The sequence below is a fragment of the Cottoperca gobio genome, chromosome 6 (assembly GCF_900634415.1).
Source record: "Cottoperca gobio chromosome 6, fCotGob3.1, whole genome shotgun sequence".
Lineage (NCBI taxonomy): Eukaryota > Metazoa > Chordata > Actinopteri > Perciformes > Bovichtidae > Cottoperca > Cottoperca gobio.
This window is the reverse complement of record NC_041360.1, coordinates 8330878-8345013: the sequence shown is the minus strand read 5'-3', so window position 1 is coordinate 8345013 and position 14136 is coordinate 8330878. Positions and strand designations below refer to the sequence as shown.

Here is a 14136-nt window from a genome sequence, read left to right as displayed (position 1 = left end):
GACTACGCCTTTTTGCCTGCCTCCTGTCGGATTTGTTTGCCTCTCTCCCATTGATCACCTGTGTACCGAACCTGTTTCTGGCAAGTAAAGATTGGTATATTGGATATTCCCCTGTGTCTGAGTCGGGCTTTTGAGTCCTATTCTGTCAACCGGTGTTACATAAGGTGGTCAGCCTGACAGCAGTAAAGGCAGAGGTTTCTCCAGGGGCAGTGCTCACAGTCCTCTGACCCCTCCGAGGCCTCTGATGAGTACCGTAGTCGCGTCGATGAGTAATGATCTGTCAACCCCTGTCGTTGATCCCTCCCTCCCTCCCTCCAACCTGGAAGTCAGCTGAGCCGAGGAGTTCCAGTCACTCTGGCGGGTTCTGGTATGGCAATCTAGGCAATGGCTGCTGCTAGCTGCTGGACCTGAGAAGCTAAATACGCTAGCGCTTGCTCATGGGTCGATGCTGACTGATGTGTCTTCACCGATACGGTGGCAAGCAGCGCCTTGTGCTGCTGGAGAATGCTCTCAACCCTCGAGGCAGGACTGTGGTGACGGGATGTGCGCTGGGTCCATTCTTGGCCATGCAGATTGTTCTGTCATGGGGTCTGTTTGGACCCAAATGCAGCACACAGGAAACCAGGAACAGTTGGCAACGAGGTTTGATTAAATAACTCTGCAGATACAGGGCAGGAACAGATAATTAGCACAATTCCGTACAAAAATCCAAACGGACGAACCAGTAAGCGATAAGCAGAAGATGGATCACGGGCAGGCAGAGGATCAGGAAACAGACGCGACTAGATGGGCAGGCAGGGTCGGCAATGGGAAATCAGTCCAGAACAGAGTGCTGGAAAGTCTTTCATAAGTCCAAGTACACTCTGGCAAAGAGTGGATGAGCAGGTGAGGTTTAAGTACTGGCTTGATTGCAGATGAGATGCAGCTAGAGCCCAGGTGTGCTGATGAGGTGGGAGTAACTGGCTGGTGAGGTGGAGTGGAGGCGTGGTAGTGGAAAAGTACAGAGGTGCAGCAGGTAGAGAGAGGCCGACCGTGACACATTTAGCTCAAGTACAGCCTTACAGAACCGCTAGTGTGGCTGTACACTCTTCAAAATCACGTTGCTTGATAAATGACTTTAGCCCTTTAACAAAACGTTTAGTACTTTCCTCTGTGAAGTCAATGCTTAAATCCATCTCATGATATGTGAAGAAAATATTGTCTCTAAAGGCCCTCTCACACATATCCATATGGCAGAAACGTATGCCGGCGCATACGAAATATCGGCAATAGGTTGATATAATTTAAGGGTAAATTGTGATCGTTCGAAGGACGCAGACGATACGCCGAACACGCCAGACATACGGCCCTGTCACACAGTTTCTTATGGCAGAAACATGCCGGCGTATATGAAAAGTAGCTCAAAATTTGTCAGAGTCCAACTTTTCCACAGCGGTGTTGTAGCTGACGTATACATAACGAATACATAACAAATTATTATACATATGTCCAACATATTGATAGCGTATCACTTACTTTTTAAAAACGTATCAGAGAGTCTGGCCAACGGAGCTGGAAAAGTGCCATTTGGTGTACGTCATGCTGATGCAGGAGAACGGCTAGAATGTGCTCTTGTCGCAGCCTCTCAGCATCCTCCATGCTCTCTGATGCTGGGTTGATGTATTCATCAAAACGTGCTGTGAAGAAGTAAGGATGAGCTACTCACAGGGACCCTATATACTATATTCAAATCCCCAATAAGCTCCCAAATGCTAGCTGAATGCTAGCTGTACTGTAGAAACACGTTTAATAAGTTACTCCATCGTCAGGCATAATCTTAACATACGTTACGAATAGGTTATCCACTCGTTATCAATAAGTTGGCTGTAGGGTTCACCGTCAGCCAACGTAGCCTATATCTAACGTATTCACGTAGGAATTTACATACTATATTTACGTAGGTAAGTATTCACGTACGTATTCCGTATTCACGTATGTCTAACGTAATGTAGCTTATGTGTAACGTCTGCATATCTTATGAAGAACACGTCGGGTACGTCCGTTAATTTTGAACATGCTCAAAACATCAGCGTTCCACAACGCACCCCAGCGTAACACAGCAAGCTCTTAACGAATACTACTGAGGCCTTACCGTATATATACGTAAACCAGCGTATTGCTGATATTTTGTATACGCCATATTTTTGTATAAGTTATGCTTTCGTTGTCATTCGTCTGATACCTTTTTTATAAGTAAGTGATACAATATCAATAGGTTAGACATACGTATCTGTATACGTTCACTTTTCCGATCCGATGAAAAGTTGGACGTATTTGGACTCTGACAAATGTTCATATACGCCAGCATACGTTTCTGCCATACGGATATGTGTGACAGGGCCTTAAGACAATTATAACGTCTTATGAAAAGAAAGAGATTGGATTCTAGCTAGAGAAAAAGCAGAATGAGAAGGAACAAACCTGTTTGGACATACTGTAGATAGAGACAAAAACAGAGAGGAGGAAGCATCTTAAAGACTGCTACATGCCTGATGAAATGTCACCTTATTAGTAGCCTGTACAAGAATTCCCATATGTCTGCCGGGTTGATATGGAGGCTCTCTTGTGGCTGCACATAAGCACTGAGTCACCCAGAGGCCCCATGTGTCAATACCAAGAGGGTCACTGTGTGCAGACTAGCCTTTCCATTGTAGTCGGCGTTTGTCTGGCTTGGCTGAGTCCTCTTTATGAGACCCACAACAGAGAGAGGAGACAATGTTATCAGTTAAATACGTCTCCTGTCGTTCTGTCCTCTCTCGCTTATGTGCCTCTAGCTGTTTTTCTGGGTGCGTCTGCTGTCACGGACACGGAATACCAATCAGCATGTGAGCTTTGAAACACGTAAATCATTTTGATTTCTCAATGCAATTCTCATTTCTCTTAGCAAACTTTACTTCGTCATTATCTTTTTTTCTTTGATCTTATGTTGCTTGTCCCATGGAATACTTCTACCACTTAGCCAAGCAAAGGGATGAAGGACTATACGAGGGAGGGAGGAAAGTGTGTAGCAAAAAGGAGACTGAGTGGGTCGATCTCCACACTCCCCTCCATTTGCGCTCTAATTCTTCTTCACCCAAGGCAAGTCCCTGAACACTTGACTGACTCAGTACTTAGTTGAGGGTCATAATGGAAATGGTCTGTGGTCATTTAGGAGGATTATGATGGAGGGAGAAACCAAGGATGGATAAAATATTAAAATGAAGACATTTGTCCTTTGAGAGATAAGAAAGTCACTGTTTAACTGGTTGAACCCTGAGGGAGAATATATGTCTGGGACAAAGCTTTACCTTACTGGAGAGACACATTTACTCACTCACATAGTTATACACTTTTTTATGTAACGGAAAAACTAATTGGGGCATACTCATTCTGCCAGTCACGTTGCATTGCATTGTCTCGTCTCCTCTTTCTCACTCGGTGCTTTTTTAATGTTACTTTCCAAGCCGATGGCTCTTTTTCTCTCTGCAAACGAATTGCAGGAGTCAGGGATGAATACCAGTGAAGTGCATGTACAAGTGTGCCTGTAGTCATGTGTATTTTTTTTATGTTTGCTGGAATGGCCTAAAGGGTAGGCCATGTGTTTTTGTGGTTGACTTATGATTTCCTGCAGGGGCACATTACCGGGCAGAGAGACAGCTACATATGACACAGTTACAGCTGGTACAGTTTGTGCAGTTTGTTGTCATTTTTCCTGTCTGCTCACGCTAATCAGAGACTCCTATTTAAAGGCAAAGCATAAAATCTTGTGTGCCTCTTTATATTGGGATTCTTTAAATTCTTTAAAAATATATTTTGACTCGTCATCGAGGTGGCAGTTAATGGTGCACTATTTACTTTCACTTTGGGTTAGTGTGCCGAAGTTATGATCTTAAAGGATATGGATGGAGTTAGTAGGAGAGGAGAATGTAAGGATGGATTTAAGGAGAAAGGATAGGAAACAAATCTTACTCTCAGCTGCCTCTCTGTCTACTGATTCAATGTCCATTCTGCCAGGCATAGACTGAGCACACATAAGTGATAGTCGTTCTGGGAAATAATCCAGGCATCTTTCTTATCAGGAGTAGACTTGAGCCAAATTGAATCACTTTAACAGACCACATCTTTTTAACTGAACACAGCATGTCCCCTGGCAGACCTTCCAGCTTCACGCAGCATGCACTGTCACTGTTGGTGAGTAAGCGACAGATGTGATGCTATTGTGGATTTGTCATAACTGGCAGGGATTTTCCACTATTGAGCGTTTTTCAGCTATTATCTTGCTTTTATAGATTTTTCTTTTCCTGGAGTGTCAGCATAAAAGCATATTATTATCAGAGGAATAATAGGATTTGCTGCTCTAAATGCCGTTTCAGTGAGGATGAACAGAAAGCAGGGCAATTCGCGTTTACCCTCTTAACTATCACTCTAGCTCAATGTGTATGTAGACTGTAGTTCTTGAACAGAAGAGCTCTCTACCAACAGGAGAAATTAAACTTCAGCATTTAAATGGCGCAGTAGAGCATTCCTGGGCACAGCATTATAATGATGAGCTATTATTTTTAGTGACTGTATGCATTTAGTGATCATTATGTAATTTCTACTTCACAAAGTTCAATACATTTTGTATGCATACACAGTTCAGATTTTAAACATGTGGGTTTCAAATGTAATTACTAATTACTAATTATCAGTTTTATTTGTTAAGTGTGTTAGTGTGGCTGATGTCCATTCTTGCTGGGCTGTGATTACCCAGATACCCCTCGCTTGTGAAAATGTGCTTGTGTGTTTTTATGGATGACAGATCTCTTGACTTGGCACTTTTCCCTGTGGCTGAGAAGCACATGGGAACATTTCTGTGTCCTTGTCAAAGGACGAAATATGCCGGGGCAATGTTTCCCATAAACGTGCCTCAGTGCTCGTCATGTATATAGGTTTTAAGTACATCAGAGTTTCTTTAGGTTACTAAATAAACTAAACTGAAAAGGAATTGTGTTTACTGTAAACAACTTCCTTTAACCTCAGTCAGCCTAACTTCTGAGGATATTTTAATATCTTATATTTAAAAGTAGAAAAGCAGTTTAATATTTCCTGTGGCTATGAAGGGAGCCAAGTAAAGTTTGAAAAAAATACCCTGGTGATGTCATTGGGACATCAGAGTTATCTCAGCTTGGGCTCAAGATATTTTACCTGAAAGCCTGTATTAGAAACAGGAGGTGTGGCGGTTTGAAAGAAGTAGGCTTTAAGGAGTGAAGCAAGCGGCAACTTTCTGTATTTCCACCCAAAGCGAAGTGCATTACACCCGCATTCTTTGTCATGGCCAGCAAGAGGCGACTCCACTGGTTGCAAGAGGAAGTCCGATTGTGTAGAAGTCTAGGAGAAAATGACTCTTCTTCTCACTTGATGTATTACATCAGGGATGGGCAACTTTGAGGATAGGGAGGGCCACAAAAAGTGAGCCACTTTGCATCCCCCCCGTCCCCCGTCTCCGTCACGGAGCTCCGACAGTACCCCCCCCCCCCCCCCTCCGACAGATTGATTGATTTCTGGAAATTGACTCGCAGGCCATCCCTGTATTACATCGATACAACTTTTCCTGACAAGTTTATGGTCTCAATCGCTAATTTTAATTCTTCTACAATAGAACATGATGTTAATTTTGTAAATCAAGGAACCATTTAGAGTAAAATAAATGATAAAACTCAAGGCATCAATTTGAAATTGACAAAACTAACCAACCGTACACACACTGTTACTCTGTTACCTCCCTAGACTTGTTTATGCAGTCAAATGTATGTTTTTCAAAAGGAGGGAGTGAGACTGGACAAAGTCTCTTGTGTTTGTGTTTCATCCACTCACCTCAGGCTGATATGTGTGTTGTGACTGGAGGTTGACACGTCGCATACTGTTTTCTGACTTATGTCTCTTCCATTTGTTGTGCTCTGTGATTATTTATGGGATTCATTCTGAGCTGTTTTTTGTTTGTAATGGATTATTTGGCCTGGTCTCAAATACTCTTGACAGTGGTGTGGCATGCTTTACAATTGATCATCAAGCAAGTGAATGACAAAGTGAATGACATGCTGCAGCAAACAACTATCCGTCTGCTCTCTCTCACACAGCTCTCTTCATGATGCTGACAGCTGCACGGCTTCTCAGCAGCAGTCCTGCATGTCTCTCTCCATGGTACTGAAATCCCTGATGTGGTTAGCTGGGCCGACCATCTGGACTGTGTGTGTGTGTGTGTGTGTGTGTGTGTGTGTGATTTTCCTTCTTACGAGTTGACTAATACCCTGATTTCTGCTTAACTTATCAAAATGTTGCAGTAGAGAGAGATTAGCACTCTGCAAGATGGCTTTTGGTTGATATTTGACTCAAACTTGTGATCCAGATTTTAGACTGTCCTGACCGCTGGCAAGTTGCTGCCGCGCCTCCACCGTGTTCTGTTTGTTAGTTTTTTCTCTGTTGTAACTTGTGTTGGCTGCTGCTGAAGCATCTCTACATGCTGCTCGTTTGTTTTGTAAAAACATCAGAGTGAATTACGGCAGTCGTCGTCATTTCAATGCCGACACCTGGTTGCCTGGAGCTAGCCTCGCCGGTAAGGGGCTCACCTGTGCGGGACTGGCAGGTCTCCTATGTGCTGTCTGTGGCTGGATACTCCGATCTGGCGTGCCTTGCTACACACGCCTGACTGAGGCTGTCTTGCTGACTATCTTGCCTGTTCTCTGTGGCTCAACGTTGTTACTGTGGTGTATCGCTAACACGGAGGCTGCCCCCTCACTGTGTCCCTGCCCACCGTCTAACCAGCTGACCTGCTGCTGGGCCCGGGTCTCCCCGCCTGGGTGTAGCCTGCAGTCTGTGGCTACAGCTAACACACTCGACCCCTCTGCCCGGCTGGTTACGTAACCTGCTCGACATCACCTGGACTATGAAACTGCTGGATCATACAGTTTCTGACCCTCTACACCACCATGGGGATGATCAAACTGTTCATATGGACTGTTCTTTGTTTTGTGTCTACACTATATGTCTGGTTTTGTTTGTCTGTTCTCTCTCTCATTGTTTTTGCTGTTTTTATCTCCTGTATTTTGTAAGGTGTGCTTGGGTGTCTTGAAAGGCGCCTCCAAATAAAATGTATTATTATTATTATTATTATTATTATTATTATTATTATTTCTCATTGTGTACTGGCTACTAGTTGATTTTAGTCTTTAATCCATATCTATCATGCAACAAGTTTAATCCTCAATTTTATTTTATTTACTGCACACACCTATAAATATATTTCTGACTGTACAGTGATAAATAATTAATTAGGGATATCTGTGTCACGGTAATTATTAATGTATTAGGTAATTTTCTAATTCAAATCCACCTTAATTAGAATTTAAATACACAAGGGTACATGAAGAGATCACCAAAAATATGTGTTATTCTTGCAATGTAATCAAGTTTATACCCCTTGCTATCTTAACATTACTATAAATAAACCTGTTTTTTTTACAGTGTATGCTGCTGGGTACGTCCACTTAATCATGAAAGTTTGGTGGAGATTATTTGCTGATGTAAATACAGTTCACTCTTCTTTTCCCTCCTGGATGTAAAAATAGACTCTGGGTGTATGTACACACACCCCCAGGTCCTCCCCTGACTCCTAATTAGGAGCTGCAACAGAGAGGGAAGGATTTCAAGGTTGCACAAGCTCCTCCTCTCACACTGGTGCAGCGGTTGGTTTATTCCCTCTATCTGCTCCTCTCTCCCTGGCCCCAGGGATGAATGTCTATAGAGGGGGACTCTTTTGTTTGGACTTTATCCACTGAGGCACAGAAGGCCAAGGAGCCTCAAGGTTGAATGCATTATTGGGTTTTCAGTACACAAAAACAAGCAGGCTGCCAATTGGTGACTCCATGTTGAAATCATCCTGAGGAAATGGTATTAAATCTTTCGCACTGTTCTTCACATGTTATCTGGCTTGGATAACTGTTTGTCAATTAGAACACACATACCGGGCCAATGCAAATCCATCATTATACTGATACAGCATGCAGTACTGTTAGTGACGTTCACGTAATTAGCCTGAAAAATGCAGAGCTGCCACAGTGTTATTTTTAGCCCACCAGAAACTATGGTGCAACTGCATTAGAGGGCTCAGAGCATACTGTGCTGCTTCATGTGTACATGTTGAGCCTCAGCCATCAGAATCACTCACTGTGACTTCCAGTGAGGACCAGTAGGCAAATGGAGAAGCGGACTTTCGAGGAGCACGGCTCTGCCCATGAAGGAGGGTTGTTAAGAAACCATCTGCCTCTAGTTACTCATCCAAGACCCACCGATTCTCCGTGGATGAGTTGCTGCAGACCGGGACAGACCTTCTGTGTGGTTCTGCCTTTCCGTCAGCTGGCATGTTTATCAGCCCTAAATACTGAACAAAATGTGTGAGTAGAGTGTCGGAGGTTGAGAGTGCTTGGCCAGATTCTTCTTTATTCGAGATTCATACATAAAGGTTAATTTTATAGTATACATTTGAAAAGTTTGTTAGATTTTGCTAAAGACATTTACGTATTATACGTTTGTATTCCTAAAACTATGTTACTAAAAAAAACAATTTTTAGCCTCCGTATTAAAAAATACTTTCTCTTTTGAATTCCCTGCTCTCTTCTCTCTATGGGTACAGATGTTTTGCCCGTCCCCCTGCAGGGCTCAGCTGTTGCTATGAGGCCTTCTCGGACATTGACAGCTTCCCAACTGACACTACAATCAAAGCTCATTCAGTCAAACTGTGCTTGGAATTAATCAGCTTTTTTGTTCTTGAGGCCCTCCCTTTTAACCGTTCGCTACCATCCCACTCAGCCTCCCCAGAGACCGAGAGAGAGAGAGAGGGCACGAGGGCGAGTGAACAAAAGAGTGTGAAAGTGTCAAAGAGATTCAGTGAAAGAGGGAAAATGAGAGTTGATTATAATACAGTATTTTGGCATGAGTGTTCTCTAGTCATCAGAGCGTCCTTCAGGACAGTTGTTGTGGTTGAATGGCTTAATGTTCTGTGTATTTACAGCTGTTTTACTGGACTGATTACTACTGTCTCTTATTCATATGCTAACTGGTACATTTGTTATTCACAGGGAAAACAAAAGAGTCTGTTGAATTAGAATAAATATGTCTACGGAGGGAATCGGTGCCTTTATATACTTAATTCACAGCATGTAGATGAACTGTGAGTTTATATTGACAGAATGACCATGGATCTATAGTTTAACCCTCATTAACTGTTCCTCAATAAAACAAATTATGTGACGTTCAAATCTCTCTGCTGGTAAATACAGTCATCTCATTCATTCACACCAAACTACACACCAACTTATTTAGCAGCAACAAAGAAGTGTGAACTCATAATTTATCGCCACCTTCTCTCTGTGCCAGCGTTCTACATAATCCAACATCTGCACCAAAATAGATTTCTGGCTGTAATATAACAATTGGTGCTCAGCACACTCCATGCTGCTTACTTAGCTCATTATTGCACACTAGAGCTCATGTCTTCTCCGAATAATGGAGGCTTGTACCTTATAAATGATTAATCCCTGAGAGAAACTGAGAAAATGTTGTTATTATGTTAAAGTTAGATTTGGAAGACTCTTTGTGAATAATGAAAACTCTAGTCTAAAATATATGGCTCCCTTATGATTCAGGCTGCATTGTTGATCTGTCCAGGAACTGCATCCTAATAACTAAAAATGCTGAATTGTTTACAGTTTCAAGTGGCCATTGTAAACCATAACATATTTTTCACAGACAGAAGTATTGATCCATTTTCTCTCTGAGGGGCCACTGTGGGCAACAAACTCCCTTTTCCTGCTGATCTGCTGAGAAACTGAAGGATGCTTCATAGTATTTATCGAACCACTAAGATGGCTGCTGCACGTGTGTGTCGAGGAGTGTGTCGTTACAAGTCATGCAATTCTGTCTACATTCAGGCAACCTGGTCAGGAAAATAGTGCAGGATTCAATGTTCATACAACACAAATCCTGTTATTCCTGGTGTGAAGTAACTGTGTATCTCTTGTTGTTGGTCCATGCAGTCAGAGTTGGAAAGGTTACTGATTAGGAGGGATCGGGCTGTAGTCGAAGTAATAAGTAACCATTTAAATGACGTCATAAAAGTAATGTTACTTAATGCATTTGATTACTTTTACAACAATGTTTTTTAAACTATGCTATAAAGTTGATAATTCCTAAAAACATAAAGTTAAACGAGGCAGTGTAAACCACACAACAGTACTCAACATGATTACTGTCAAACTTATGTTAACAGTTCTTCAATATAACCGTATAAGATTGTAACATAGCAACAGAATGAATGCTATATTCTACGTATAAACGATTTGCTAAAAAGATCATATTCAGTTGTAACCTTTGTAATCACCAACATTTTTAATATAAAACTGTAATTTATTACATGTTTTTTTCTTAGTAATTGTAACTGAGTCACATTTATTACAATGTATTTGTAAGTTCATTACTTAACTCTGTTACATGTAACTAGTTACTCCCCAACACTCCATGCAGTCTACCGAGCTTTTGTACATTTGTTCCAGCACTAGTTTGGTACAGTGTGGTCGGCCTGTTGTGCTGTTGATGCGTGCTTTGATTTTCTCAATCAAGCCTGGGCTCCTTTATCATGTCAAGTCAGCTCTCGGTGCCGTGAAAACCTGTGTCAGGAAAAGGGGAACAGTGTGTCTATTGATCACAGTGAAACATCATCCCACATAGACATAAAGCAGGTATCCTTGAGGGACAGCCCCGGAAAGTATCCTGTCAGTGCTGTCGGTGGTCAAAAGTGCAGCAGGAGTACGCCTAGTGGCCATAACTGTTAAAAGATGGTGCAAATCCCTCACAGGGATTAGGATGTTGACGTTATATGACAGGATTTGGATCAGTGTCACTTCAAATTTGGCTTTGCAAAAGATGGTTGTTGTTTTATTATTTTATTCTAATTATTATTATTGCATTTTATTCTTCCTCTGACCATCCCTTCTTTTCTTCCTCTCCAGGCGTTCGGCCAGGCTTACACCAACCAGCGTAAGGTTGCAGAGGATGGGGAGACCAATGAGGAGACGTTGCTGCAGGAGTCAGCCTCTAAGGAGGCCTACTACATGGGCCGACTTTTGGTGCTGCAGAAGGACGTGACGCTAAGCCGTTCTGTGGCGTCCAACGCCCAGGCCGAGAACGAGAGGCTCAATGAACTCGTGCAGGACCTACGAGAGGTGAGCGTGTCACCCTCTGCAGATGATTTATCAGTTCATGCCAGAAAAGGAAAACACAGGAAATCAGGAATATGGTGCAATATGGTAAAAATACAGCATCGAGTTAGCTGACAGTATAACTCGTGCATTGGACACTAATTTTAGTAGTTTAAATTGTTTAAAAGCTCTGATACATTCATGTTTTTTTCTTGTATTCATTTAGATGTTTATTGTTTAGATAGCAGTTTAAAACCCTTGAGAAGACTACTCAAGACTACTACTAGTTGCATTAAGGTTTGGTGGTTGTTGAGTTTGAGTAAATGATCTTCTTTATTTTGAAAGGATTGGTCACAAAATGCATTAAACTAAATGGTCCTAAAAATAAAGAATAATTATCTGAACTTTAGTCCATGCTTGTGATAACTTTGTGAAGAGTCTTTTGCATCTTTTAGAATTGTAGTTTTAATTTAAGCAGACTTCTTTCAACATTTGTATTATTTACTGTACATCAACTTACATGAGATCAGTGTGTTTGATAAAGGCCTAAGCAGTGTGGCAGAAAGGGGGTCAAACACAGAGAAAACTCTATGCATGTGCGTACGTGCAAAGCGTACGTTTATGCTTCCAAACATGTCTGCAACCACTGTGCCGGGCAGCGCAGGAGTTCACGCTGGGGTCAGACGCTGCGGCCACGACCCCATTGTGGGGTGCAAATCCGGTGCTAAGCTGGGGTATAAGTGAAATGCCCTGAGCTCGGCACATGTGTAGGGACAGAGTGAGCTAGGCTGCTCTCATCACATAACCAGCACTACACTCACAGGACACACTCTCATTGACTAAATTCATCAGGGTTGTGAGGTTCAGTTCTTACTCTCTGTACTCTGTCATTTTCTGAGCATGACCAGTGTCATATGTCAGTGTGAATGTAGGAAGAGTAATGTCACACACAACAGGTCAATAAGTCGGGATATTCCACATTACTGAGCATGATATTTCCAATTGGGAAGCTTCACACACACACACACACACACACACACACACACACACACACACACACACACACACACGTCACCTATTTGCATCACGCTCGTTGCTCTTCGATGATGTGTTCATCAAATGGCTTTGGGCTCTCTTTGAAATCCTCATTTGCATGCTTGATGCCCATTAATGAGGAAGTCGCCTTTTTTTGGTGGGAAGCAGGTGTTGCAGCAGCACTGGGAGCTTTATCACGTCTAATCTAAAGCTTCCAACAAGCAATCTCTCACAAACACTATTAACATATACAGATTAAGAAAGAATTTATGGGAAAAGTTGACTTCAGCCAGAGAAAGTTTGTTTTTGCTGTTTTTAGTCAGAAGTCATTACATGAGAGGATTAAGAAATTGGCAACACTTTTCATACATAAGAAATTCCACAAATATTATGTTTTCACAGCACCCCAATGCAGAAGACAATCACATACAGTGTATCTTGACTTCTGTCTAACCTTATTTTAAAAGTTTTAATAACACCATATGTGTGTTAACATTTGAATTTATTCCCCATTACCGCAACAGTGGGTGGCAATGATGAATGAATACAACTTGGCTGGGCCTACGCCATGTTTGTCATTGTATCATGAATCCAATAAAGCTGTCACAGTCTGTGCTGTGAACTCCAGATGAGGGATGTGTTGCCAAACTCTGCTGTGTGCCGCATTGTCCCTGACCCCGGACACTGTAGCCCCTGATCAGCTACGCTTCTATAGAGACTCACTGACTGATAATTGGCCTCTAATGCTGTGCATTTCATACCCTGCTCTATGTAATTCCCCACATTGTCATGAATATGTAAGTGGACAAGATGTAGCAAGGGAAGCTCATTATAATCAATAATAAAATGGCATCCAAAAATGTGTTGTGTCATTTTGTATCTGTGGTATTATGGTTTGTTATTAAAATGTAATGTGGTTTGTGTTATATTTTCCTGGATTAGTATAAAAGTCTTCTCAGTGCAGTCATGCTGGACTTCTATGTGCTTTGCAGTTGAGGCTCCATTTGCTTTAAGAGTATAGGAGCTACTGTCAGCCACTGTACAAATCAAAAAATTCAGTGTATCATGATGCTCTTTAGTTTCAGTCCAGTAGCCATCTCTAAAAGGACCATTGTCATCCAATCCTAAACACACTCACATACAGAGCTTCTGGAGGTTCAAAGCACAGGAGAGGCAATATGTGTGTCAGGTCTCTGAGTTTCTTCCTCCTGTGAGTGTACCCACCCACTTCTGACACTATCTCTGGGTCAGCATTTCTGCCATATGCACATAGAGCTGCAGGGGAGCTGCAGGCAGCTCTGCAGTGAGAAAAATGCACACCTGCGCAGATATACTGTACATTGTTTTTCATTTTAGATTCCATATATAATATGATGTTTCAGTCCAGTAGTAGTTGCATTGTACTGTACACATTCAGTTACGTCTGTGTTTAACAAATAAGAACCTCATTCATATTCCTCTTGTTATAGGGGTGCAGAATAGAAAAGTGCTCTCAGTAGAGTGCAGGTGTGTCCTCCTCTCCCCTTCTAAAAAATGAGACCTGACTCAATCAAATGTCCCTCCCAGATCTCCTGCAGTAAAGATGGTGGCAAAGATTTCTTTATCTTGTATCGTGCCTGACTAGTGGATCATAACATATATCGGGTATGGAATTAATCTGAAGAATCAAATCAAAATAAAATAAAATGTATTTATATAGCCCAATATCACAAATTATACATTTGTCTCAGTGTGCTTTACAGACTGTACAGGTTACGACACCCTGGAGCCTGACCATTAATTGCTTTGTAAGTCAGGAGAAGGATTTTTAATTCTATTCTGTATTTTACCGGGAGCCAGTGCAGAGCAG

The 14136-nt window shown here is 42.0% G+C and overlaps 1 protein-coding gene across 1 annotated transcript in view; it reads left to right on the top strand.

The window, feature by feature from the left end:
* The window catches only part of bicd1a (bicaudal D homolog 1a), a 40355-nt gene that overhangs the window by 13888 nt on the left and 12331 nt on the right, over window positions 1–14136 (top strand). The window contains 1 exon segment of the mRNA XM_029434063.1: window positions 11064–11276. Coding sequence (XP_029289923.1) covers window positions 11064–11276 — 213 coding nt within the window.